The sequence below is a fragment of the Neolamprologus brichardi genome, chromosome 15, assembly GCF_056152115.1.
Source record: "Neolamprologus brichardi isolate AB-2024 chromosome 15, ASM5615211v1, whole genome shotgun sequence".
Classification (NCBI taxonomy): domain Eukaryota; kingdom Metazoa; phylum Chordata; class Actinopteri; order Cichliformes; family Cichlidae; genus Neolamprologus; species Neolamprologus brichardi.
Window position 1 is genome coordinate 15482132 of NC_142118.1, and position 26633 is coordinate 15508764.

The 26633-nt window shown below is 39.3% G+C and overlaps 2 protein-coding genes across 27 annotated transcripts in view; one reads left to right on the forward strand and one right to left on the reverse strand.

Moving 5' to 3' along the window:
• The window catches only part of dlgap2b (discs, large (Drosophila) homolog-associated protein 2b), a 108772-nt gene extending 92296 nt beyond the window's left edge, over nucleotides 1-16476 (forward strand). For all 6 annotated transcript variants that reach the window (XM_006792637.2, XM_006792638.2, XM_006792639.2 and 3 more), the window contains 6 exons: nucleotides 2387-2745; nucleotides 4106-4191; nucleotides 4279-4685; nucleotides 4995-5086; nucleotides 6463-6615; nucleotides 8299-16476. In XM_006792637.2, the coding sequence (XP_006792700.1) occupies nucleotides 2387-2745; nucleotides 4106-4191; nucleotides 4279-4685; nucleotides 4995-5086; nucleotides 6463-6615; nucleotides 8299-8514 (1313 nt within the window). In that variant the 3' untranslated portion in view covers nucleotides 8515-16476. The remainder of the gene's footprint in view (nucleotides 1-2386; nucleotides 2746-4105; nucleotides 4192-4278; nucleotides 4686-4994; nucleotides 5087-6462; nucleotides 6616-8298) is intronic.
• Nucleotides 16477-18022: 1546 nt separating this feature from the next.
• Nucleotides 18023-26633, reverse strand: part of ptprk (protein tyrosine phosphatase receptor type K) — a 104448-nt gene continuing 95837 nt past the window's right edge. For 10 of the 21 annotated variants that reach the window (XM_035908469.2, XM_035908470.2, XM_035908471.2 and 7 more), the window contains 10 exons: nucleotides 26382-26536; nucleotides 26122-26257; nucleotides 24873-25022; nucleotides 24033-24206; nucleotides 23211-23228; nucleotides 22461-22592; nucleotides 22027-22152; nucleotides 21400-21563; nucleotides 21111-21246; nucleotides 18023-20941 (listed from right to left, as the gene is read on the reverse strand). In XM_035908469.2, coding sequence (XP_035764362.1) covers nucleotides 20888-20941; nucleotides 21111-21246; nucleotides 21400-21563; nucleotides 22027-22152; nucleotides 22461-22592; nucleotides 23211-23228; nucleotides 24033-24206; nucleotides 24873-25022; nucleotides 26122-26257; nucleotides 26382-26536 — 1245 coding nt within the window. In that variant the 3' untranslated portion in view covers nucleotides 18023-20887. The remainder of the gene's footprint in view (nucleotides 20942-21110; nucleotides 21247-21399; nucleotides 21564-22026; nucleotides 22153-22460; nucleotides 22593-23210; nucleotides 23229-24032; nucleotides 24207-24872; nucleotides 25023-26121; nucleotides 26258-26381; nucleotides 26537-26633) is intronic. The other 11 variants (XM_006792659.3, XM_006792658.3, XM_006792656.3 and 8 more) reach the window with 2 other exon arrangements.

Consider the following 26633-nt stretch of genomic DNA (forward strand, 5'->3'; position numbering starts at 1 on the left):
GCTAGCTTTAGCTTTACCCACTTTGCCTTTGTTAGCCTCTTTAAACTTCCATGTTTACTGGGGGTTTGCTGTTATGAATCTTTTCATGGTGGATCCCTCCACCAGGAGCTGATAATGAAGAGGTGATGACGAGGTGATTGTTACATTATTTGTTTATGCATTACTTATTTATTCATCCTTTTGATTGCATTTAAATGCAATGTTACATTTTTACATTATACAATCAAACTCATCTCAAGATTCAGTCTTAAGTCAGTTTGTTTCATTGGAAATGTGTACTTTGCAGTATAGAAGAAAGAAAGTATACTTTATTGATCCCCTTGAGGAAATTCCTCTCTGCATTTAACCCATTCACTCAGTGAAGCAGTGGGCAGCCATTGGGCGCCCGGGGAGCAGTGTGTAGGGACAGTACCTAGCTCAGGGGTAACGCAGGGTAGCCGTTCAGTGGATTTGAACCACCATATGAGTGGCCCATTTTTGCTAAATAGTTGGCCCAGTTGACTTAAACACTGCTCACATGAAAAAATGTGGAAGAGCTGATGTTTCAAACAGTGTCCCAAGTGATTTACCAAAAAGTTACCTGTAGTAGCCCCTTATATATAAATATATACATTTAGGATTGATCTACAAGAAATAAAATGGGATTTGCTTCACATATCTTTGAAAATATCGTGAGGAAATTAGAATTAAACATTTGACTTGGTATAGCTGGTAATAATAGATATTATAGATGACATTAGTGAAGACTGTTGATCTATTTAAGTTCATAGTCTTACTATTAAAGGCTACTGTGTAAACGATCTGTACTTTATATTTATTTAACTTCCTTCTAATGTAGTGTTATGTTCAGTTGTTGGATTAAAAAGAAATCTTCAAAAATAAACAGCCAATGAGCATCTTTAATATTTTATTTAAAAATCTAATTAACGAACTGACTTGAAAATGATACATTGGCGAGATAATTGTGCCAGTAAACAAATACAGACAGTAGAGTAGAGACATTCAGACATTTGTATCATTCAGCTTGTTTCTGGTACCGAGCAATCTGTGACATTTTCAGCTTCTTTCAGTAAGTCAAACAAATCCAGGATGCAAAAATAGAAAGCTTTGAGTTGCATGCTGTCTGAGTCACTGTGCTCTTTATATTTTGGTACTCACCTGCTGTGTCTTACAGAACTCCAGTTGGAAGGAAGTCAAATCTGTGACTAGGTTTGGTTGAACAGGTTTCAGTGTGGCTTTTTATTACATATTGCATGTAATTACCTGCAATCAAAAGTTGATTGTGTGTTTTTGCTATGTTAGAAACAGTCTGCACCTTTCTATGTCAGTGTAGAGTCAACATCTGAAGCTTGCTGTGAAATTCCTGCAGTATGCTACTGAAGACTAGCATATTTTTCTATGTGTGTCTGAATGGGAGATGTTCAAAGTGCATCAAAAGCGCTGCAGAGGTGAATGAGTGATGTTTCAAATGGGGCACAATGGCTTTTTCTCGATATAGCTTATAATTATTCAAGCTGTGATTTTCTTAGTCTTAATCTAGTCGGTGGTTCATTTAGGGCTTTGTTTGGTGGTAAAAATACCAGTTTCAAGTGCCCATTAAACTCAAGCTTAATTTATGGAGCAACCTTTGGATTTAGGCTTTAATTAACTAGGGTTTTACAGATCGATGCCATTATAAAATTAAGGAACATTATTACTCTCTGGTATGTATATAGCAATATATAATTAAAGAAAGATTTCACTAATAGATCCAGTCAGGCTAAAGTAGGTAGCTGTAGGGAGTTTCATAGCATTTCTACTTGAATTGTATTACTAAAACAAAAACCAGAGCATCCGATTAATAAAATGTAAAATGTATATATGCAAACAAATCAATAGTATCTACATTTACCATGGAGATCATCCTTGAAAGAGGATATTATATATATTTAACTAAATTGAACTATGCTTTTTCTGCCAAGACTATTTTCCTACAAATTGAATGGCATCAAAATTTCTATGCTGAACAACTAAATGTTAGGTGTTTTAATATGCATTTGCAAAGCAAGTGAAATTGGTATGTTTCCAGTTCTGCAGTGAGGTCCATCTGGATGGATTACCATCAAATTCTCATTTGCACTTGAAAGACCAAAAATCTTCCCATAATCCTTCATTGCACTTCCCAATAAACACAGATATATTACAAAGCTGCTGATGCTTTCTACCTTAATGACATTTCCCTCCCTTTAAGTGCCCTAATGCCTAATCTCTCATCAAGCTATGAAGCTTCTCTATCACACACTCGTCAGCTTTGGCCACATTTATCATTCTCATGTTATTTTTTGTTTTTATCCTCTACCCTTGTCTTGCCTTGTCCTCGTCCTCTCATCTTGCTTGTGCTATCCAGCGGTATCATATCCTCCCAGTTACAAGAAGACTCCACCTCCTGTGCCCCCGCGCACCACCACCAAGCCTCTTATCTCTGTAACAGCCCAGAGCAGTACAGAGTCCACCCAAGATGCCTACCATGAGGGCAGGCATCCACGGGGTGGTCTGTGGACCACAGACAGTCTCGGCCGTCCCATCTACAGCTCCATGGACAGCCTGGACAGCACCAAGGCGGTTACCATGGCCATGGAGTCAGCAGCAAGCAAGAGGCATGCGTCGTTAGGCAGCCACACCTCGGTCCAGACATGCGACAAAGCAGTGCTGGTGTCCAAGGCTGAGGAGTACCTCAAAACCCCACGTTCCTCTATTGGGATACAGGTAACAACATAACCGCGGGCCACTCACTGCCTCTTTCGCCTCTATTGCTAAACCCCACCTCCCTCCACTCCCTTGATTACACCAAGTTCCAGGAAGGTCCCATTTGTCTTCTTTTGTTCTGTCCTGGCTGAAAGGCTACTTCTCATTTTGATAAACAGATTGCCAATGTGAATCAGACATTCAGTATAATCTCCACTCTTTGCTCTTAATCGTATAAACTTGGGTCATGATTCAGAGAATGAAAATTACGATGGCATTTTGGCTTCTATGATTTTTGTCAAAATGTATAAATAAGTGATCTTTTTTAATACATCTCTGGGCACACAGACATTAAAATGCTGAACTGACAAACTACAAGTGTCCGCACTAGTTCAATGTGTCATTTTTCTTTCATTGTGACTAATACCCAAATGTACCACTGTGCATGGCTATTGAGTCTTGTTGACCTTTACATATGTCAAGACTACCGAGGGCTTATTAAAAGAACCCAGCAGCAAGGATAAATTGGTGATTTATGTTTTTCACCTCTTGAACACACCTTCACTACCAGCTGAGGTAGCTCCCATCATGTTACTGCTTAAACAAGGAGGTCTGCTGTGAGATAAAGAAGCTCTCTGTTTTATGTACTGTCTGGCTTAGCTAGCCCTGAAGGCAAGAAGGACTGTATTTATTTTTGACCTGTGGGTATTTCCACATATTTTCTATGAAAATGTGTCTCTAATGTAAACTAGATGATTTTCTATTGCATAGTTTGTTGCACAAGAAGTGCCAAACTCCTGGATAAAATTGAACTTTTTCAGGGACCTGTGCGAATTTCTAGGGGTAACCATTCTTGGAAAGCACCAAATTTTATCACATAGATCATATACTGTAATTATAAACAGGTCATATATATCTCTATGGTGCTTTTTGTATCAAAAATTAGGCACATTTGAGCTCTAAGTTCTACTTATGGCACTTTTATGGCATTTATGACTCAATTACAGTTCTGGCAAATGTTGTGTGGGTCAAATACAGCAAGAAAGTCATGGCGTGGCAGGTGTTTTGTAGGCCAGAGATATACCAAATCCCACAGCACACCTGACATTTGTGTAAAATGACTCCTAAGTCAGGCTTACACTGAGTCAGTGCCATCAAGCCCAGTGTGGTAAATAGAAAACTGCAGATCTGAATCAGCCGATCTATCAATGATAATGTAAATTGATAATGTAAAGCTACTCTTACACGTAAGTTGTTGGTTTTTTATACTTGGCAGTATGTAACAAACATCTCAATGTCAAACTTCTTTTAGGTGCTAAAAATGTGCATCTGTACTTTGGCGTGTCTGTAAATTTCAGTGTTCTCTTGTTGCATTTATCAGGTGGAAACTGTGACAGACTCTGAGACTGACACTAAAGGCCTTCCTCAGTTCCATTCTATAGGGATCCAGGTGGAGGATAAAAAACGGTATGTAGCAGAGATGAAGGAAAGTGTCACAGTGCATTTCTTTTTTATCTCAGTTAGAGTCTTTACATTTCATTGTGTTCCTGGTAGGCATGGGAGGTTCAAGCGCTCCAACAGTGTGACCACTGCAGTGCAAGCAGACATGGAGTTGGAGGGATTTCCCTCCATGGAGGATAAAGGTTTGCAGTTCGGTGGTGCCTTCGGCCGCCACTCTGAGCCCAGCACGCCAACACAGTATGGAGCGATCCGTACGGTGCGCACACAGGGCCTTTTCAGTTACAGGGAGGACTACCGGCCTTCCAGTGGGCCACCCAGCCCGCAGCCTGAACCCTGGCTGGTTGAACCCAGCCTGGAGAGCACCGACACAGGCCGAGTAACCCCCCTCCGCAGGGACGGCAGCTGGTTTATGCAGCTCCTTCACAACGAGACCAAGCGGTTGGAGGCATGGTGCAAAGAGATGGAGGCAGAGGCAGAGGAGCATGACCTGTCAGAGGAGAGTGAGTGTACTGATGGAAAGGACACTTTTGTCAAATCCAGTGCTTTTGTTGCGGGATTTCAATGCTTTCATGACATTTACTCTTTGAATGTTCTTTTTGCAGACTTTATAGCAGTATAGCCAAGCCGAACATTCTCAGTAATAGCTGTCATTGAAAATGAGAATACTGAATCGTGACAGGCATTTTGTGAGCAGATTGGATTCTTGTGAATGACCGAAATATATTGCTCACCATGTTGGCTTTTGCCAAGCTGTCTGTAATAAAGCACTCTCTCTTTCTCCCTCTCTCTGTGCTTGTGTACGTGTCCAGTCCTAGGAAAAATCCGAAGTGCAGTTGGGAGTGCTCAGTTATTAATGTCTCAAAAGTTTCAGCAGTTTTACTGGCTATGCCAGCAGAATCTGGTGAGTACTGCATGTCTTTCAGACAAAATCCCCGTTTCAACATGCTGTACAAAAACACGCAAAAGGTCAGGGGTAAACTTGTTGATTGGCTCCTTTTTCTCAGCGCTTTGAGAAGGCGCTTGGCCTGACGCTGCACTTGTGTGCTTTCCAGAAATAGACCACAGAGATCGATAGCGAAGCAGTCTCTCTGCAGCTATTGACCCCGCAGTAAACGAAAGGGGAATTCCAATAGGAAGCAGCACCTGTGTTGAGGCTATCCATTAATGCACAGAGACAGCAGTCTGAATGGGAACTCAGAGTTTTAGTAATGGACTGCCATGCTGTCTCACTGTTTAGCCATCATGTCACGTCTGCTGGAAACTCATACCTTTTCTAATGCAGACTTTACAGAGTCAGCATATATCAAAAGATTGCAGAATCATAAGTGGGGATGTTTCTGCAGATACACAAAGAGGCAGCCTGAAACTTAATCACCTCTTTATAAAACGTAGATAATTAAAACAAAAATGTAAATGAAATGCAAAACCTTGTGGAGGTGGCTGAAATCACCTCTCTCACTGCCTTCTGCTGGGGGTTTTCTTTTGTCTCTTAACTCACTGTGTTGCTCTTCTTTAGATGATTTTGGGCCACTCTCTCTCCCTCTCTCCCCTCAGATAATAGGATGATGAATTAAGTCTAACATTGGTAGTGACAAGCTTTAGATTGCCCTGAGCTTTCAGACGTGTCTGAATGAGAGAGTGGATCTGTTTCACCTGCTGGATGGAGGAAGAACTGCATTTTGTATCTATAAAAAGCTCTGAATTTGCTTTTGAAGTTTGGCTTGACAGACCTTTTCTTGATGCCAGCGCACACTCATTCTCTGTGTGGTGTCTGAAGCAATGAGGCTCTATCTGCTTAATTTTGTGAGCTGTGATTTGCAAGCAACATCCAGATGGGTATATATGTAGAAATACAGCAGCAGTGTGTACCAGTTTTCTCTTTAACATGAAATGTAATCATCTTAGATAATAATTACATTACGGTACTCTCCGAACACAGAAACGAAATCTTTCTGGAAAAACACTCAGGCAGGCAAAATCAATGCTGTGACAAAAAGAAAAACTTTACAATTTTGTAACAGTGTATCTCTTTGCTTCCGTGTCTTCAGCTTTCTGCACATATGCGACTTGTTTATCACAGTAATCGCTTAAGCAAATAATGGAGAAAAAACAATTCTCAGAAACTGCCAGCTGAGGTCATGAGCCAATGTTGGTGCTATACTGCCACACAGTGGTCAAAGTGGTGAGGTTCAAGTGTAGCTTCGAGTCCCAGAAACAAGGTGGACTTTTGAACATTGGATTTGATGCACATCTTTATAAGCCCCTCTGTCTCTTTAGGACCCCAGTGCCATGCCCAGACCCACATCTCAGGACCTGGCTGGATTCTGGGACCTTTTGCAACTTTCCATCGATGACGTCACTGCCAAGTTTGATGAGCTGCAGCAGATCAAGAGCAACCAGTGGCAGCTGGTGGAGAGCCCAGATAAGAAGGTTAAACCATTTGCTCTTTTCCTATGCTTCCACACACTTATAATAACAAGTCTTAATGGGCTCCAGATGAACTCACTCAGCTTTAGAGGAAACTACAGCAACAGCATTTCTGTTCCATTTTTAGACCCTGGACCAGCAGGAGGTTACAAAGCATAACAAAGGAGGCGGCACAAGTTAGATTAGAAAGCTAGTGGCATCCTCTGAAAGTGACTTACATTTTCATATTATCACTGAGTATCTGGTTCACGGTGTTAAAGTGAAATTGAATGGCTCTTAAGCTTTTAGTAATTTCATCCAAGTTGCTTGTGAAAAATTTAACAGCTCCTAATGTTAATGGGGAAAAACACTCGGTGTGAGTTTTCTTAATGTCAGACTAAATCACAGGCAGTAAGATCATGCAGTTTTCACACAGCATTTAAACACACAAATTACTTTGACTTTTTATCACAACATCTGCACCGGATAGTTACTGGCTTTTTCACGAACACGATAGATCAAAACCACTTTTATTTTGAAAGCTCTAACACCGTTGGACAAGCATAAAGCAAAAGTTTTCCTCCGATAGGCGCACAAAGCACAGGAGCAAATATGCAAAACAAAATCCAAGGCGTGAATAATGATCGTGGTGACATAAAAGGCATTTTAGTCATTAAACCATCCAGTTAAAGCACCATAAGTGAAAGCACACTTACACGAGTGGCGCTCATAGACGAAAGAGACGCATTTGGAAGCACATTTAAATGGTAATGTGTTTTTAGTGATCGACAGCATCCTTCAGGGCACTTGGATAATTATCTTCATGCTTGCAAGGAGTTGTTTACCTCCAGCAGTTAATCTCTGTGACGCCGAACCCTAGCGGTGACACAGATGCTCTGCCTTTTCACCTTTGAGGCAGGCTCCATTTAAACCAACACTGGCGTCCCAAACAGCCGCAAAAAGTTCACCCTGCAATCAGACTGTGTATCAGTGCGATTAAATGTTCACAGGTGAAGATTTTCGATGACACAATCAGTATGGGTTTCCAGATTTTGTGTATTTGTGCAGCTTATGGACCGCAAGAGGCAGATTTTTGCATTTTTAAGCATCCAGCAGCAGTGAGTAATTAATGAGTAATTCTGCTGATGAATTTTCATTTTGTAGCCAATGCTGTTGGTGTAAACGACTTCTCTTCTCGAGTTAGACAACACGCTGTGATACCGGACTCTTTCCAATTTAAATTTGCTCAGATACCAAGAGTCTATATATTAAAGCCAAATTTAGCCCGAAATCAAGTCTTCATAGTGAACAAAGGTGCTTTAAGCATTTAATTAATTGGCCCCATATTAATCAACATTTATCATCTCTGCCCAATTTCATTCTACATTTATCCACTGTGGCAGTCTTTTATCTGCTGGTTAATATTGCCTTTTCCTCATAACTCTCAATTACAAGTTCTGGCTCTGAGCTCAATAAGAAACCCCTTTGTGTTTTTCCATAATGCAATCACGTACAACAAGCAAACTAAATAAAAAGTATACATTTTCATGTAAACAGACTTTTTTTTTCTGTTTTCTTTGCACAGTTTACTTCCACGTCCCAGCAGAGAATACCATAATAAATATCACTTACTGGGCTGTTATCTTTTTTAGTACATATCTAGAAGCCTACTGTGAACCAACTTATTATGTCATTCTGTGTCTTAAGGAGCGGAAGTGGCCACCCCCTCTGCCAAAAAGGTCAGCCAAGGGGCGTGGCGGTGTGATGCGGGAACGCTCTCTGGACCTTCAGGACCGCCAGCGACAGGAAGCCCGCAGACGCCTCATGGCTGCCAAAAGAGCAGCTTCTTTCAGACAGAACTCGGCCACAGAGAGGGCAGACAGCATCGAGATCTACATCCCTGAAGCCCAGACGCGGCTTTGAGGTCCACGGATTCATCTTCAGCTCCCCTCGTGCACCTCCACCCGACACCAGCACGTGGCGCCACATTCAGCCCCCTTGTGCTGTCAACTATTGTCGCTGCTCATCCATGTTTCCATCTGTTGTAATACCCTGGGTTGTCTCTACTGAATCTACACTAAGCAAATATTTCACCTGTAGAAACCAAAAGTGTCTCCAGAACAGTAAAAACTGGACAACAGATCATTTTCCTCTTGTTTTTATGGTCATTTGTTTGGCTAATGATGATCTTGGGCCAGCTGAATTGGTGATGATAGTATGGTGTTTATGCACGGATGTGGATATTTAAAATAAGAACAACAACAGCAAAAAAATAAATAAAAATCAGTTACATTTCTGCCACTTGGAGCGGCTAAAACAGAAATTTGCTTAGTGTAGTTTTAAGACCACAGGGGATTTTTTTTCGCCCCCACGAGTTCTGCACCATGACGATTAGTTTATAAAGCCTAAAACGAACATTCATCCTTACTACACCACATCACTGTTTTGTTTTTTATTTTCCACACCAGCATTTTCTTATACCTCTTTTCCACTTATACAGTGCCAGTGCCAGTTCTGCCTCGGTGCCTTTTGAGAACCAGCCCACATTTTGACAGGTCTGAAAAAACGGCCACTACATCATAGAAGAAAAAAGCCTTTGTGGACAGATACGCATATGCATATGCCAATTATTGGTGGATTTAATGCAGTAGCCCCCTCCCATAGCCACCGATGGTTCCAGCTTTGGGACAGGCAATTTTACGGCACCTCTGCTTCTTTGGAAATGGACGGAACCAGCTGAAGATTAGGCACCTGGACTGGGCGGGTGGAAAAGGGGTACTAGACTTTTCCATCGTTCCCATTCTTGCACTGTGTTGAGGGTGATGTTATACAGCACTTGTCACATTTAAAAGAAAACGCAAAAGTGCAACTTTTTTCTCACCAGCAACAGTGGTCTTGGGCTAAAGCAACCTGTGCAGGGGTGGTTTCCCATAATGATGTCACTTAGCGCGATTGACGAGCCTCTGAAAATCTGTAACTGCTGAAAGAAATGCAGGGGAAGTCGTTTCTTCAACGCCTCCCATCAAATTTGAAGTCGGAATAGATGGAGAGTAACAAAAGTTTTGATAGGGTTTTTGGGACCCTTCATATCGATCCAACAACAATTTTCCATGTTTAATCAGGCATGCTGCAGCTGCTGCCCAGTGTTGCTGACTGAGATCTAAAAATATGACTAAAACTCCATCATTTCCACATCCATTCATGTTCATCAAGACTAGACAATTCTACGACATGTAGGTTATTTGCTGCTGGATGCATTTCCATTGCAGAAAAAAATATGAATTATTAACAAAACAGAGTTTTACATGGCCCGAAAGAGGTGACTGTATCAAAAAAAAAAATGCATTTTGCACCTTATAATATACATGTTTGTATTTCCAAGGGAAATGTAGTTTATGAAGCTCATGCGATATTGTTGCAGTTGAATTGCAAGGACAGATATGGAAAATTTACTACAGAATTTCATACAGTATTACTCTATAGGTCATAGAAATTGCACCTTTTTGTCATATTGTTTCTTTTTTTTCTTCTTAATGGCATTACTGCCATCGCATAAGGAAATATTGTAATTCTAACACTTTTACTTCTACTTGCAGTATCTATCATATGACCAACGTCACAATCTACAGTAAACATTTAGTATTTCTAGTTAAACCTGTTGTTGGTTGATTTGACAATGTATCTGTCCTAATGACTAAAATGTGTTCTTTAGCTAACAAACCATTTCTCACAACTCACTGCATCTGACCTTTTTACCAAGTGGCGCATAACGAAAGCCCTTCTGTTCTTATTTTGATCTGCTCACGTAGTCTAGGAAAGACAGGTGCAAATGACACTTTAACAATATTCAGTTACTATAGTAAATGGTGCTGCTTTTTACTCTAAAACTGTTGTCCTTTACCCAGTCCTATGTGCACGCACACACACACACACTCAAGGACTTTTTAAACAGAGATTTATTAATATGGTGCCCACCGTCTCTCCGATGACTTGTGGTAGATTGTGACTTTAGAAACGATCATCTTTGCAATGCTCTTGCCCTCAGTGATGTAAATGTGGAGAAGGTACGATGGCTTAACTTCCTTTCGAAAATGCAAAGAGGTCAGGGATATCTGTTTATCGCATGGGAGAGATTACAGGCTTTGACATTCCACCAACCTCAAGCTGAAATCTAATACTGTATGCCCGCCTTGAGCCAAGGGCATGCTGCTATAGCTGAAAGAAAATAATAATACGCGTCCATATTTTATACTCCCTGACACCTGCGATGCAAGCCCATTCATCCTCATTTGCCAATCTTAACCCCAACTAATGAATACGAATGTTGTTATGGCCACAGGAATGGCACTCAGTAGGGGAGAGCAGTCTGTGTACCATCAGTACTTCTGGGAGGCAGTGAAACATGCTTGTTGTGAGGGATCGCGGGTGTACATCAGTGCTAGAAGACCCTACCTTACCAGATGGCCTTAACCAAAACAGTCGTGAATGTACAGCCTCCGATGATGCAAAAAATAAATAAATAAATATAATAGTAAGATGAAATTCCAACTAAATTGGACAGGGCTGAAGTCACTCTCAAACCTTTTACTTTTTTATTGTATATTTGCTCATCTCAAATCGTTTTTTTCTACTTAATGTGACTGATTTAAAGACGAAACAGGGTGTGATAAAATAACAGGAGACACAGAGAGAATTACATCCTCCTACGCTTTTATCAAATTTGCGATATCACAAATGTAGTTCACAGTTATTCCAGAAGTGTGAAGTATTGCTGAAAGAAAAGCGCACACTTATCTGTGAAAACCGAAATCGTAGTAGAGCCACTTCACACATGAATGAATATTATAAATTAAGTAAAATAGGATTTAATGAAAGCAGGATGTTTAAAGTAGGCACATTTATATAGACAGTAACTGTTTCACATTTAAACTGAGTAATAAAGGTAATCTGCAATCCAGCTCCTTGTTATCCAGATTTGAGTTCATTGATTTAGTTGTTCTAAATACATATATGTCCCTGCAGGCTGTGTGTCCCACTGCAGAACAAAGAAGAAGGTACAGTAATTTCATCCAAAAGACGACAAGGACTTGGCTTTAATTTCCGAGGAATCAATACAATTTACAGCCAATAATAACACACGGCTTTTAGTGTATTGCAAGAGGGAGGATCCAGTACGTCCTGACTGGTCAGATTTATTTTCCCCTTTTCAAAGAGGAAATCATTTTTTCATTCATATCCATTTATTTGGGGCTTTTCTTTTTTAATTTATACAGTTCTGTAGTGTTTTTTTTGGGGGGGGGTTGTTTGTTTTTGTTTTTTAGAGCAGTTGGTTGGTGAAAAGGTGTGGTCTGCCTTTAATTTATTGATGCTATACAGGCTGCAGTTTTCATCCAGCCCATATTATCACACAGAAACCTTTTCTTTGGCCTCCTTGCTTGGGTTGCATTTGAACATTTTGGCCATTTTTCACATAATATTACAATTTACTACTTTATAATCATTCAAACAATTTACCATCTTAGCGTTCATTGCCGTATGCATATAATACATGGTTAAGCGCGTCAATGAACACATATATTCTCAATTATTACCCCCAAATCTAAGAACTGTGGTGATTTTGTTCATCACTCTTCATTTATTTCATCTTGGGGGGCTGTCTCCATTTCCATCCTTTAATATTACATCCTTAATATCATTTCCCTAGCATCTTCACTCAGTTTTGGTCTGTAGGTTTGGTCTGTTGGTTTAGAAATATGAAAGTCCTCATTTATTTCACTGGTTCCTCCCTAAGTTGCGCCCTTGGAATGATTGGCGACCGTTTCTCTGAATTATGACAACCGTCGATGGGCTATTTTAACAATCCAGCTGCTCTTCCACCTGACTGAAAGTCATGCAAATCAAGTCTACTTCCCACAGACTGAATACTGTGATACCATCTTATGTAGAACTTGATGATATTTAAAGAACTACCTATTGTAAAGAAGCTTTTTTTTTTTTTTTGTCCTTTTGTAGCTTTGAGTTACTGTTGCTTGCAGGCTTTTCAACCAGTAAGCTTGAGTAAAATCTACAAAAGGACTTTGACGCTTTCTGAACTCGCCACCTTAAAAGAATGGCTTAAAAAAGATAAACAGGATTCAGAGTAACGGCCACACGGCATGAATGGGAGGGATGTTTTTGCACCAACTGCATGTCAGGAAGGCTAACGTCAGAAACAAAGATGTCCTCAAGAGTTGCAGGGATGCTAATATAATATATTGTAAGTGACAATAAAGGCACACATGGTCAAAAATTTAGCTAAAGTGTGTGCTATTGTGGAATAACGCAGGGCTATTGTGTAAACATGGTACCATTTACCCTTCATTTGCATAGCATTTCCAATGAAACGCATAATATTTGTCTTTCACGTCTCCCAGTTTTTCCCATCATGCTATGAGGGGCTTAGAAGTCTGGCAACTATGTATATGACAAATCCTCAGGTGCCTTAAAGTTTGATTCACATAGGACTGAGTGAATGTTTTTGGGTTGAAGTATGGAAAAAAGACTGCAACCTGCAAAGGACTGCACCACTAAGAGTGCAAGTTTGCCTGAAATACCTTTACAAGGGCTGGATACCGGGCTGGGTCGGGCTGCAGAATTTCAAATGGATTTACATTTATATTTGACTGATTTAGAGGTCCTATTGTAATAAACTTCAGCACAATACAGTCTAGAGGGTATCAAAGGAGGATTTGCTATTTTGTTTTCCACGTTTTCTTTGACAAAGATTCATAGTGACTCGTTTTTATGACATGAGATGAAAAACACACACAAATTGCAGAGAACCAGTGGATATGACAGTGTAAATGCTACACGTCAGAGTGTATGTCACATCCATTTCTGCTAATCATAAAAGATGACTTATTTAATAAGGTCTTTCTTTTAATTCCTCCTAGCTGTGATATTGTAATCTTGGGATGTTTCTGCCATTCTTGGCATTTACGTCCACAGAATCGGGAGACTGACAAAACTTGACCAGCCAAAAAAAAAAGGGCAATAGTGTTTTCATACAATGACAGGCAGGCTCACCTACAGCTATTTACCTCATGGTTTAGTGTTTTAGCAAACATGGTTTTAGTAGGAGTAGTTGTGATCTCCACAGGAACACTTTGTCACGCCTGTGTACTATGCAGCAGTAGTTCTGTGGGGCGGCAGAGCTTGCAGGCCCTGGTGCAGATCATCTTTCCTTCACAGAGAGCCGAAAGCACCGCGTTCATTGAGCTGTGCACCGCAGGAGCTAAAACACCACGCTGTCATTGCCATCCAGATCCTTTACAGCTCACTCCTCATGACTCTTTTATGCTGATTTCAAAATAATATAGTGTAAACAGAAAGTCGGCTAACTTTCAGCAAAACGCTCTAAAAAAGATTCACGTGAACGTGACGAGTCAGAGTTACTTTGCCGGGGTCACTTTTCCCTGTTTAGTCGCTATTCAAGATAGCTGTTATGCTTTACAGCATCCATATTTTAGCCTGACATCATATAACAGCTGTCCTGAAGTTAAACCTCAGAGAAGTCTGTATAGGTGCTGAATCAACCAACGCTTCTCCTTGTACTTTTATTTTTCCTGAATTTGCTTTTTTATTTACTTTTTTTTTTTGGTTGTTGTTTTATTCTGACAATCAGCAAACACCAAAAGCATCAAAATGCACACACGCATACACACTACAACAGCAGTGTCATTGTATATCCTCAAGATAGCGCCCTGAGTTGCCCTTCTTCATATCTTGGGGATCTTTAAAGTCTCTTTGGACTCCATTTAAAATATTGTTCAATTTTTTTTCTCCTTGTTTCCGATACAGTTGCACTGCAAAGATGTCTTTCTATTGCTTGCTCTCTCTTCTCGTAAAACCACGTGACTTTCGATGACATCAGAGCGTCGCCCTGTTGTCGCAAGCCAAACAACCGTCGAGTCACTGTTGAGCACGTTTCACGTCATGCTCCCACGTGTGAGAGTGTGTCTGCTCTTCAAGCAATAAGCCTTATTTAAATATTAGGGATGACTTTTCATTATCTTCTTTCGATTTTTTGACACATCTGTGGGAAGTCGTAGGGGTTTCGGTTCAGCAGCAACCAGCCTGACACTGAGGAAATACACTTTAATGTAGAAAAGTTGACCTTACCACTTTCATTCGTGTCTCCTTTGAAGATGCGAGCAGTTGCTTAGCTTGACCACATAGACTCAAAACAGGGGAAAGAATCTGTGCATGTGAAAAAATAGACTAAAACATCAAACTACAAATATTTGCTATGTTGGTTTGGAATATGACAAGATGTCTTCAGGGGTGCTTGCATTAAGATTTTATGACCTTTGGAGAGACACGGATTGTCTGTTCCCCACAGTCTTTATGCTAAGATAAGCTATCTGCTACCTTCATGCTACCTATCTGCAACTGCAACCAAATAGCTAAAATTGAAAATCTCTTACCATCATCTGTAAATTCAAATTCACCTTATCCATTCAGAGATCACTCAGAACATTGATTTAAATCCAAAATTATATAGGTGCTCAACAACCTTGCATTTATATAAGAGCAGAATCAGAATGCAACCAGGGGAGTCGAGTTAGCTCAGTGGTGTAGACTGACCTTTGATCTCTGTATTTATAAATTTCACATCAATTGTTTGCAAACCCTCCCCAATCCATCTGACAATCAGTCTGAGTCAAATTGCAGCTGTTTGGAGACGGATTGCCTCCCGCCAGGCAATCACCTTGCGGTCAATTGTGATTGCCCGCAATCACCTTGCGGTCAATTGTGAGTAAGAGTGCAACTTCTTGTAGTCAATCTCCAAATACAAAAAAATAATCAATGCAATCAGTGAGAAAACTAGGAGGATGTCGTCCTGTTTTCCTCTATAGTGACTGAGCTGTTCTACAAACTTGAGGGTGGTACGGCGCTTTTCATCAAACTCTCTTAAACAGTCTAATAATGAATGTCTAAGGCAGCCTTAAAGGTTACGTATTTCCTCTTATGTCATTCAGGTTGTTTTTATTGCTCATTTCAGTGTAACCTCAGTGCCCATCTGTATTATGGGTATGAGTCATAATAAATCATCTGATCAGCTCTAAATAGACACTTTCAAATTTGTACATTGTCCTAATAGGGTTTTGTTTTGTTGAGTTTCTTTACATTTATGTTGTTTGTTTCTTTCTTTTTTTAGTGTCTCATGTTTTATGAGGAGAGAGAACAGTCACTTTTGTTTGCCTTTGGTGGAGAAATGTCTTGTATTGTGGCTGTGGGTAGAAAACATTTAAAAAAAAAAAAAAAAAAGGCCTCTCATGGGTTTTTGGAAAGTGACATGAGAAAAATTTCATAGCATAAAAAGGTTTGTGGTTAGCTTAAAACTATTTTGAAATTGTTAGCTATATCAATAATGAGGATAAATATAATGCCAAATATTCAGTATTTGTACAGAAATATACATATATAAATATATAATATATGCCTAATTTAAATGGAACTATTTTCCACTCTTGACCATATTTTTGTTGTTTAATGTTTCTTTGTCAACATTATTTTATAAGCTCTTCAGATAGCATGCAGGATAGTGAAAATGAATGTATTATTTAGTGTTTCATTGCTGGTCAGTATTACAGCATTCTACAGATCAGTTTGTGTTTGTAGGATTAATTTAAGCTGAATATTTCATTTCTAGACTTTTGTTTATCTATAAATGACTTGTAAACTTTCTTTTATAAATGCAAGGTTTCGAAACAGTTTCAACAGTTTATATCATTTTATTATTTCCCTGCTTATCAATGTGGTTCAGTATACTTTGCCTCTTCTAAGTACTGCTATCAACCATCTGTTGTAAATAATTATGCAAATTAAACTTTTTGAAGAAAACGGCATAGTTGTAAGAGTGCTTTAAGATCTCTCTATATGTATCAGATGGAGAGGGTGCAGTTGTAGCACAGGTATGTGGCATTTTAGCTCAAAAATCCCGCATAGGGTTGTTTATGAAGCAATTCAATACAGTTTGCTGGCTAAATATCATGGAAATACGCATCATGCTCCCAACTTAGTCACATTTTTTTGGGGTATTGGAAGTTTTGAGCAGTAAAGCACCTGCCTGTTCCTGTGCTGCTCAAGCAGTTCCACCTTTAGCTTAAATAAAACTTTTTTATCTAAGAAGTATAATGAAAGAGAAGGAACAAAGCGCTAAGTAATGTGGGTGGTGGATGTTATATACATAAAGAATGTTTTTATACTAAATCCTCCTATGGTGCTCCAAGTTGACTTAATTTTGACATATTTTGTCTTTTGTTCATCCAGTGAAAAGTGATTTAAGCTCAAGTTATGAGTAAGTGGCTAAAAAAATAAAGCAAAGTTTAACGTGCCAAAAACTGCAGTTCCTCTACTGGCCATTTGCTGCTGGCTCTAACAGCATGTCAATTCCTATAGACTCCACACTATTTCTTTTTAGTACATGACAATGCTACAATATTTTTTGTAGATATAAACTACAGCTTACTATCAAAATAAATGATATAAAATTAAAGTGATAAGACCATAAATGCCACAAGTGAGTAATTTTAGCCCACTGGTAAGTGGCTGCTATGGGCAACATGACAACATCATAATATCTTGTATAGCTATGAGGCTTCAGGAGCTCAATCAATGATTAGTGTGCCGTCTCTGCTGGGATACAGCATAAAATTTTAATCACTTGGAAAACAAACAAACAAAAGAACAAGAACTGCGTGCACAAACGAGTGGCAACTTGCTAAGAGACTTTGAACCAAATAATAGTGTGCCTATGTGCTGTGCGTTTGATCACGTAGCAAGAGTTTACGGACAGACAGACAACAGTTTTGTGTATTATGATAAGTTAACTCCTCCATTTGGATATTTGAGTCGGCCATGTTGACCAACCTCCCAACAAGAAACTGGACCTCTTGACATTATTGTGGAACAAATAATATGGCCTGCTTTGTGGTCCAAGACGTTTGTGCGTCAGTTTTGATGAGCAAAATTCAATTATTTTATTAATCTTTCATAATTCTATTAGTCTGTTTCTTAGAACTAATTAGCGGGTATGTGTATGTTCAATTGTCTGCATGCAATTTATGTATGTAGCCTTCTAACAAAGCCCACTAACCACTCTGGTAACCTCTGGCTGCAAAAACCCTGACAAGGTGGCAGCCAAAGTATGAATACTGAGGCTTCAAAAGGTGAAGTACAACAGGTGATGTCAGAGTAGCCAAGTTTCTGTTTTATATTCACGATGAGTGAAGTCATTAAACAGGGCTAAACAAAATGGAAGGTGTGCAGGGGGACTATAAGCACTTAGGTACCTTAAAGGTAATAAATGAAATGTCTACAGGTTGGTCTGAATGTATCAGAAGCTGATAATGGTTGAATAAATACAACAACTCTCCAAACACTTCACTTTTAATTAAAGAAGTGGTCTTTATTACAGCAAATAAGCCAAACATTACAGACAAGAATAATTATGAACCATGAATATCAACTCTATAGTCAGACTGGCCTCTCATCCAGACACCAGCTTCATTCACTACTCTTCAGGGCCATTATTTCAGATTTAAAGAGGAGGAGTCATTGGCCTCTTAAGAAGATTTGTTTCTTAGTTTTCCTTTAAGTGTGTAGTTAAGAGGCTTTACATATTGTGTTCACTTTCTGCTCTCACTGATTTAGGCATGTAGCAAAATCCATTGTCGCTAAACATAAAATATGACTGGATTACTATTACACCATGCTCTTCTCTCTCCCTTCTTTGGATCAGACCAAAAATCAGAAGTAACAAAACTGAAGGCTGATGTTCCACCAACAGAATAATGTTCTGTATTCAGTGAAATCTTATATCTATATCTTTATCTTTTTAAAACACCATCTGTCAATACTTGAATTTGAATCCTCCAAAACAAGAGTACAATCTGTATCTTTTTTCTGTATCTACACCAGAACAAATGTTCTGACATTGCATCCATTATCTAAACCTCTACTGTTCACCCAACAATAGAGCCTTTTAGAGCACTCTATTTACAACAACATCCTCATGAGTAGGGCTGCTCTTGCTCCATCAAAGTGGAACATCTGACATGTTATTTACAATAAAGTTCTTTTTTTCTGACTCGGTTTGTTCACAAACAGAAATACATCTGATATTCTGTAAGCTTGTAAAGCCTCACAAAGAAGTATTCTGATGAGTAAAAACACAATGAATCATGGTCCAAAAGGTATTCAGGACACTGTTCGTTCATGAGAACGCATTCAACAAAGCCCTGGGTGCGATCTAAGATGCTGTAAAAATGCTTGTAGCGACAAGAAAATTCAAATGATTAGGCACAATAAATTTTTTTGTATCACAGTCCTGCATGTTTCACTCACTAAGCCCGTTTATGCATCACTGAGTCAGTGTGTATCCCGGGATAATGGTGAGCAGGATACGAGGATGAAGATAAACAGCTTATCCCGACTAAGACGTTAAGAGGGATAGGCGCTATTATCCAAAATACTCTGTGCATATGAATGCACTGAATTTCTACTGACCACAGACAGCGCAATGGGCTCATACACAAATAAACCACAGTAACATCACAGAGATTCAAGAAGTGAAAACAAAGACAATACTATTGAATTCCACCTAAATACTGAAAAACTACTTCTAAAGCTTTAATATACAGCTTCAATCAGGGGTTCTTAAACTCTTCTTCATGGACCCAAATTGGGCAGATGTAATCTGTTACCTTGGGACCCATTACGGGCCTCGATAAATCACACTAATACTCTCAAGACTCCGGAGGAAACAGACTTGCAGCCCATTTTGCGCCCCCGTGTGCGGTTTAAGAAACGCTGGTGGGCGAACATGGAATGGAAAATGATTGTTCTTACAAGCAATGCAAGTAAACAAACAATAAATACAAACAATGTGCTTTATCCGTATAGACATATTTACACAAAGTCTTTGGCTTATGAAGAAACATCAGCTACAAAATAATAATATTACAACAAAGAGAAGAGTGTTGGCCACCAGTGCACAAAACAAATGAAGCCTGGGGTCAGGTCACTTCCAATTCTATTCAAGCCATACTGTCAATGGAAACTGTCAGTTAATCTTGCCATCAAAGAATGTGTGATTTCAGTCTTTTCTATGGGCAAAAAGGCCGATTTTTTGCCATGTCCAAAATCTCTTTATAATTGCAGTTTGTTTGTTTGTTTTTCCATTTATGTACAGGCTGAATTGAAAGTGCATTGGGCCCAGCCCTGAAAAGAACATGATTCGGCTAATGTCACAGTCTAATGTACAATGCAGACTGCAAAAGTCTAACCAGTAGATAGGTACATGATACTACAAAAGAAAAGTGATACATAACACACGTTTTAAAACAAAAAGCATAACATAACGTTTGTCAAGTTGCAGCTAAATGAATATTATTAAAAAAAATCTAAAAGTCTAATAATCCCGATGTAAACTTCCTGTCTTTCTTTTGTTTCCTGGTCTTGATTTGCCTTTCACAGTCTTGTTTTTACTTTATTTAATAGGGACAAAATTATTTATTTTTTTTCTGTTTTCTAAAAATAATAAACTGTAAATAGGTTCATACTTGTTCATAATAATGTACTGACTCAATGTTCGCTAAAGTCATTTGAAAGGTGTGCGGAGCAGAAAAAGAACCATTCACAGAGTTTCTCCGGACGTTAACTTTCAGTTGTTCTCTTGCTCTCATACAAAAGTGTTGGCTGTATATACTACAAATATCATCATGATGAGACGCCCAATACAGTTAAATTAGTCAGAAATTAGCACGAGAGCAGGAATGTCGGGCCACTGAAAACTTTAACTTGCAGTTTATCAAAAGCTGCTTGCAAGGGAGCGAGCAAGCGAGAGAGAGAGACATCTACAGTAGATAGGAAGTACTGCAGCTGAAACAGCACAAAGCATCAAGTCCATGGGAGGTGGCTGTGGTGAGAGGCTAAATGTTTTAAATGGGGCCCGAAGCATACAGGGGCCCGCTGGCACTCAAAAAGCTGTACAATAAGCAGAAAGGAGTGAAAGGAGTAACATCTCCTCCTCCCCATCGCATTTCCTGTTAAAAGTCTAAGCATTTCCCTTTGTTTAACAACATGTACAAGGAGCCCGTTTCGCTTGCGCCTTTTGTAGAGACGCAAGATGGATGCTACACAACGGCCGCCACAAAGATCGAGACCAAGCAAAGCAAAGGATCAAACACACAAGATGTGAACAGATGTTCTCCGACTCTTCTTCTCCTCATTCTGCTCTTCTGTCCTTCACTTAGGACGACTCGATGAACTCCAATGCCAGGTCGTAGCAGAACCGATACTGTTCCTGCAAACAGACACACATACACACACATACACCCTTAACTAAACATATGCACTATCACACATTCACTGTTTGACTAAAGTTTGTATTATTATGTGTATAATAGTAAAAACAACATAATGCATTCATGAGCTCTTTCTCACTTTGCAGAAAGTGTTTATGGTTAACTCACCGGAGTATCCACCATGTTAGGTTTGCTATTCCTCAAGGTCTTTACAGCGTGGAAAACATCAACCACACTCTGTCTCTTTGCCATCTCGCACACGATACTGCTGGCACAGAACACTCCACTACGCCCACCTCCATTTCTACAAACAAACATAACAGAATACACGATGATACGTCGCAAAAAGCACAATTTAATATTTCATTTGGGGTTTTTCCAACTCTTGTTGGATGCTTTTAATTTCAATGGTAAAAGAAGAGAAAGCAACTGTGCTCTTTGATTTGTGTGCACTCACAGGCAGTGCACAATGGTTCTTCCCTCTCCCTCCTCCCCTTCACGCTGCCACTGGTCAACCTGAAGGATCAGTTTGAGGAAAGAGCGTTTGGACGCGGGGACTTCTCTGTGCCCCGACCATCCCAGGTACTGGAAATGACGAACCATCAGATAGCCTTCCTGAGGCTGGAATAAGAGACAGAATCAGAAAAACTGATTAAGCCATGTCAAAAACTGCAGATCCTCAAATGGCCGCTTGAGGCTAGCGCCAAAAACGAGTCAATCCTGATAGGCACCAATGTTGAAATGTCAGGCCAAACTATTTTAGAGGAGTTTTAAAACCTTTGGCTCAGTGTCAGACCCACAGGTGATATCACATGGTCACATCCATCTTTTACACTGTAAATAGGTATGTATTTTTCCAGCTAATTTTCCCAGTATGTATTTTTTCAGGTAATTGGTTATATGAATTTTAATGACTATAGTGCGTTTTAACATGCTGTATTTTTGTAAGGCTATTTAAAACAAGTCGCCTTGAAAATGACACCTTGTATGAGATTGATTCAATGAGATTTACCTGTATAAATAAAGGTGAAATAAAACAATAAATAAATAATAATAGAAACGTAGTATGATTCTGACTGCCCACCCTGGTGAGGTTGCAGACTCTGAAGAGCCGGCTGATAACATCACATTCCATTGAGCATGACATACATTCCACCTGGACGGGACCGTAACGCAGCATGCCCTCCTCTGGCCAGTACTGAGGACAACCCTGAGAGAGAACAATTACACCATTTAGAAAAACTCTGTAACAAGTTCAGAAAAAATAGAGACAAATGCAAAAAAACCAAAAAAAAAAATCCCTGACAATTTTTTGTCCAGACAAAAAATTCTTAAAATGAAATGTGCTTACAAATTTTGGTTAAGACTGTTGGATGTGTGCAGGATTGTTTTCTTCCATCTTTCCTTTACAAGTTCATTAGATCTAAATAAGCTAATCTTATATAATAAATCCATGATTACTGTAAAAAAAGACACAATGCTATGCTAAGAAACACAGCAGAACTTTATGTAAAATACCTGAGCCAGGTCAATCTCATTTAGCATCACCAGACTGGTACATCCATAGTCGTAAACTAGGCGCCAAAAGTCTTTGACAGTGTTGGGCAAAGGATGCTGGGTAACGATGAATGCAGCAGGCTGTCTGTAGCTCTAAAGAGAAGGAGAGAGACAACAAAAGCGATCACCGACAAAGAAGACACTCTTAATGATTCAATCAAGCATTATTAAACTGTGCGTTATTGTTTTTTATTTTTTATTTTTGACTGTCCCACAGTACGTTTCTTTCTCACATGTGATCATTAAAACACAAACAGCAGAGTAGAGCTGCACAGTATGTGAGACATGGGAAAGCAAGCATAGTTAAAAGGTGACTTTGGTTTGATGATCATGCAGTGGGTCTATTAACTGTGAGGGTTGGGAACATGCACAAGACTACACATACAGCAAAAACTACATTTGATGGGGTCAGTTAACCTTTTTTTTCAGTTAGCTCAGGAAGACAAACTTCTTCAAAGTTCACATAAAAAAAGAATCAAGAACTAACTGGTCTGAATGTGAACTGAACCCACTTCGGCTTAAATGAAAATGTACAGCCAAATGTGTGACGCAGGTGTGACTGCTTGGTGACAGAGAATCTAATGTGAGGGCCGGGCACAGGTTTAGGATTTAGGGTGTGGATGTCGTTCGCAGAAATGAATCTGGTGGCAGAACAACACTGAAGCCATGAAACAAATCCAGTATTGGAGACTTGAAGTAAAATCCCATTACCTGGAACTCTTCTGACAGCTTGGTTAGAGAGAGGCCAGAGGTGAGTAACTAAACTTTAAGGTAAACGCCTAAAACTTGACTGAACTCTAGAAATTTTACAGTATTTTGTCCAACGGCTTTGTTGGAGAGAAGCCAGGTTTGTTCCCACAACATGCAAATGTTCACACATTATCAGGAAATTACTCACATACCTACAACCCACCTCTTACTATCTTTTTTTCACTATATCTTTACTCACAAACCTGATAATAACCTTCTAATGACCTTACCTTAAAACCTTACCTCAAAATTTCTACCTACTCAATGACTTTCTTTTCAAGTCACGGTAAATGGGCAACGCGTTGAGGCAATGTCAACAGTTGCAAACATAAACAACGTTTGAATGGTGGCCAGAGAAAAGCTAGTGGTCTTTTTAGAGGCTGGATTTGTCTCTAGCCTTCTGCTGCTAAAACCACAAACACAGCATCACACAAAGAAGGAAGGGAGTCTGTGTGTGTGTGTGTGTGTGTGTTTTATGTTAGTAAGTTTAAGTGTTGTGTGATATTTTTATCTTCATCATCATTTCAATGTACCTTCATAAAAGTCTGTATCATTTTCAACAAAAATGTGACTGCAGTTTGGGACACTGAGTGTTAAATCTAGTCTTTATATAATTGGCATTAAATATACAGAAATTGTGGTAAGAGTAACACATCAGCCGGTTCTGCTGAAAGTCTGTTTGCACATGTACACACAGTGTGAAATGTCCCAAACTACTCTTGCTTGATGTGTTGAAAATAACACAACCTTACACTGTGTTCCAGTAACACATTATTGACTTACATCCATCAGAGCAGCATTGATGTAGTTGCTGCTTTCTCCATCTATTGTGATGAGGAAGGGAAGGCATCTATCTGGAGGAAGGCCATCCATAAAGCGGTTCTTATCTTGGTTTCTAGGCAACAATGCAATGCTGCAGTCTTCTGGCTGTGGCTGAGGAGTCACTGAGTTTAATGTCTGGACAGAGAGAGAAATGTATGATGTACGTTAATTAAAAGTGTCCAAAGATTCAAAGAAGGGCTCCATGAAGAAATAGACCCAAAAGCCAAGCTGGTGGAAAAGAAAAACTTGTGTGCATTAAAAATATTGGGTTTCTGGAAGTCACAGGTCACAAGGTTTAGCACTACAGAGAAAGAAGGTGATGAGTTTGAGTATCCAGAAACTCCACATAATTATATTTTTTGTGTGTTAAAACCCATTCTTTACATCCAGTAGTAGCAGATGACAACAGCAAGTGGTTCCTCTTGATGTAATAATACACCACAAATGTCTTAATGCCCATATTGTAAAAAGAATTACACAGCAGAAGGGGTTAGAGGAGATTTCATTTTAGGACATAAAGTAGGAATTGTTAAAGTTTTGATTACTGAGTTCCATTTAATATTTCAGTACTAGTTTGTGGGTTTTATTAGTATTTTTTTAACCATTAGTGAGGTGACCTTTCTTGACAGCAGCTATAATTGTCAGTGTTAGGAAGATTTAGTCTGCTGCGATGCCAGGAACAGAACAGAACAATTGTAAATGAAGAGCCCTCTGTGCTGCTTTACCACAGGCTGACACAGGCCTACACGCTCCACTTTGAAAGCTCTGGGCGCAAAGTAACAGATTACAGTTTGATTTTACCTGGAACTCATCCTTCAGATGGGAAGAGTTGGTCTGGGAGTCGATGCGGATCAGCTCATAATAAGCTGCTTTGAACTCGCAGACCGGTATGGCTGTTTCTCCACAAAGACAAGCCTCTAGTATGGCGTCGTGAATGAATATGTACTGCTCCTGAGGACATATATTATAATACACATATTATCACATATTCTGCACATTCATATTTCAACATTAGAAAAATAAGAAATACAACTTTGTATAAGACAAACGAGCGATGCACACACTGTGAGTGAGTGAAGGCTGATGAGAGGTGGAGGGATGGATGACGTGATGACTGTTGGTTAGGTTTACTTCACCTGTGAGTCAGTCCAAGCAAGTGATGCCAACTTCAATTCAATGATGAGACACAGACTGACCTGCTTTGGTGAACGGCTGTGAATGTACTTTGTTACAATGGGTCTTATAAGCTGTTAAATTGTTACTCTGTTACAGGCCAATAGTGCAGAATTCTTAAGTTGGACATGAAATGTGTCCATGAAAGATTGCATCGACCTGCATTCTGTGAGTCACCAGCCTTCAAGTATGACAAAGAATTTAATAAAAGTTTGCTTTATGCTCTGACCTACAGGCTGATCTGAACCATGAAGCTTGAAATTACTTTTGCCCTGTTGTTACTGTGCTGCTTGATAGTTTATATATATGATCTGAATTACTATTTGTGGTCTTTTTAATAGAAAAACATTACAAAAATATTAATTTAAAGAATAATAACCACTACAGTCAAAGAAGGATCCTCTTTGTTTGGATGCATATACATATATATTATCTATATTGTGTTTAGAACTAACTCATTTATGCTTCTATTATTCTACAATTATTATTCTATGTATTAAAAAATTTCCATGTTTAACAACCACAAATTCAGGCAAATCGGATACACCCATGCAGCGACAGATGAATGTGCTTCCTCAGAGAACAGTTCAACGTGATAGTGATTTTTTTTTACTAACACAAGAGGGCTCCAGAGTAAGCTTTAAATATGAAAATTATGTATGACTTTTACTTATTGTCAGTGTTACATTCACAGAAGTGAAAGCTGACGAATTGAACTTAATGAGGTGATATTTTCATGCATGCATGGAAAATAGATAACTACATAAAACCTTGTCACCTCAGCCTATACCATGCTGATGGCTGAGTTTGAAGTCAAGCTTTCCCTACATCTATTCTAAAAATGTGGATGCAGATGGAGGATGGGTAATGCAGTCACCTCAGTCTGTACCATGTTGATCCTCCTGGAGCGAAGTGCCTTCACACAGTTGTAGATGTCGACCACTCCTTCTCTCTCTGCCATGTCCAACATGATGTCAATGACTATGAAACATCCTGTGCGCCCTGCTCCAGCACTGCAGACAGAAAGTGAAGAACACAAATTTTAACTTTATAGATCTTTCTCTATGTCCGTCATTGGGAGAAAAAATATTTTGTTTTGACTATGCATGTTTATTTTTTAATAATTCATTTTTATACCTGCAGTGGACCACAATTGGCCCAGCAGAAGGTGGATTAGACATTTTAACTCTGCGGATGAAGGAAAGAAGTCCTGTGGCATGATATGGAACTCCATGATCAGGCCAGCCTGTGAAGTGGAACTGCTTGACTTCGCGGACCTCATTGAAACCACGCTGAGTAAAGACAAAAAACCCCATCTTTAAGTAAAATTTCATGAAACGTATTTATTCTATAAACACCCTTTCTAGATATGTCCCAAACTTATTAACT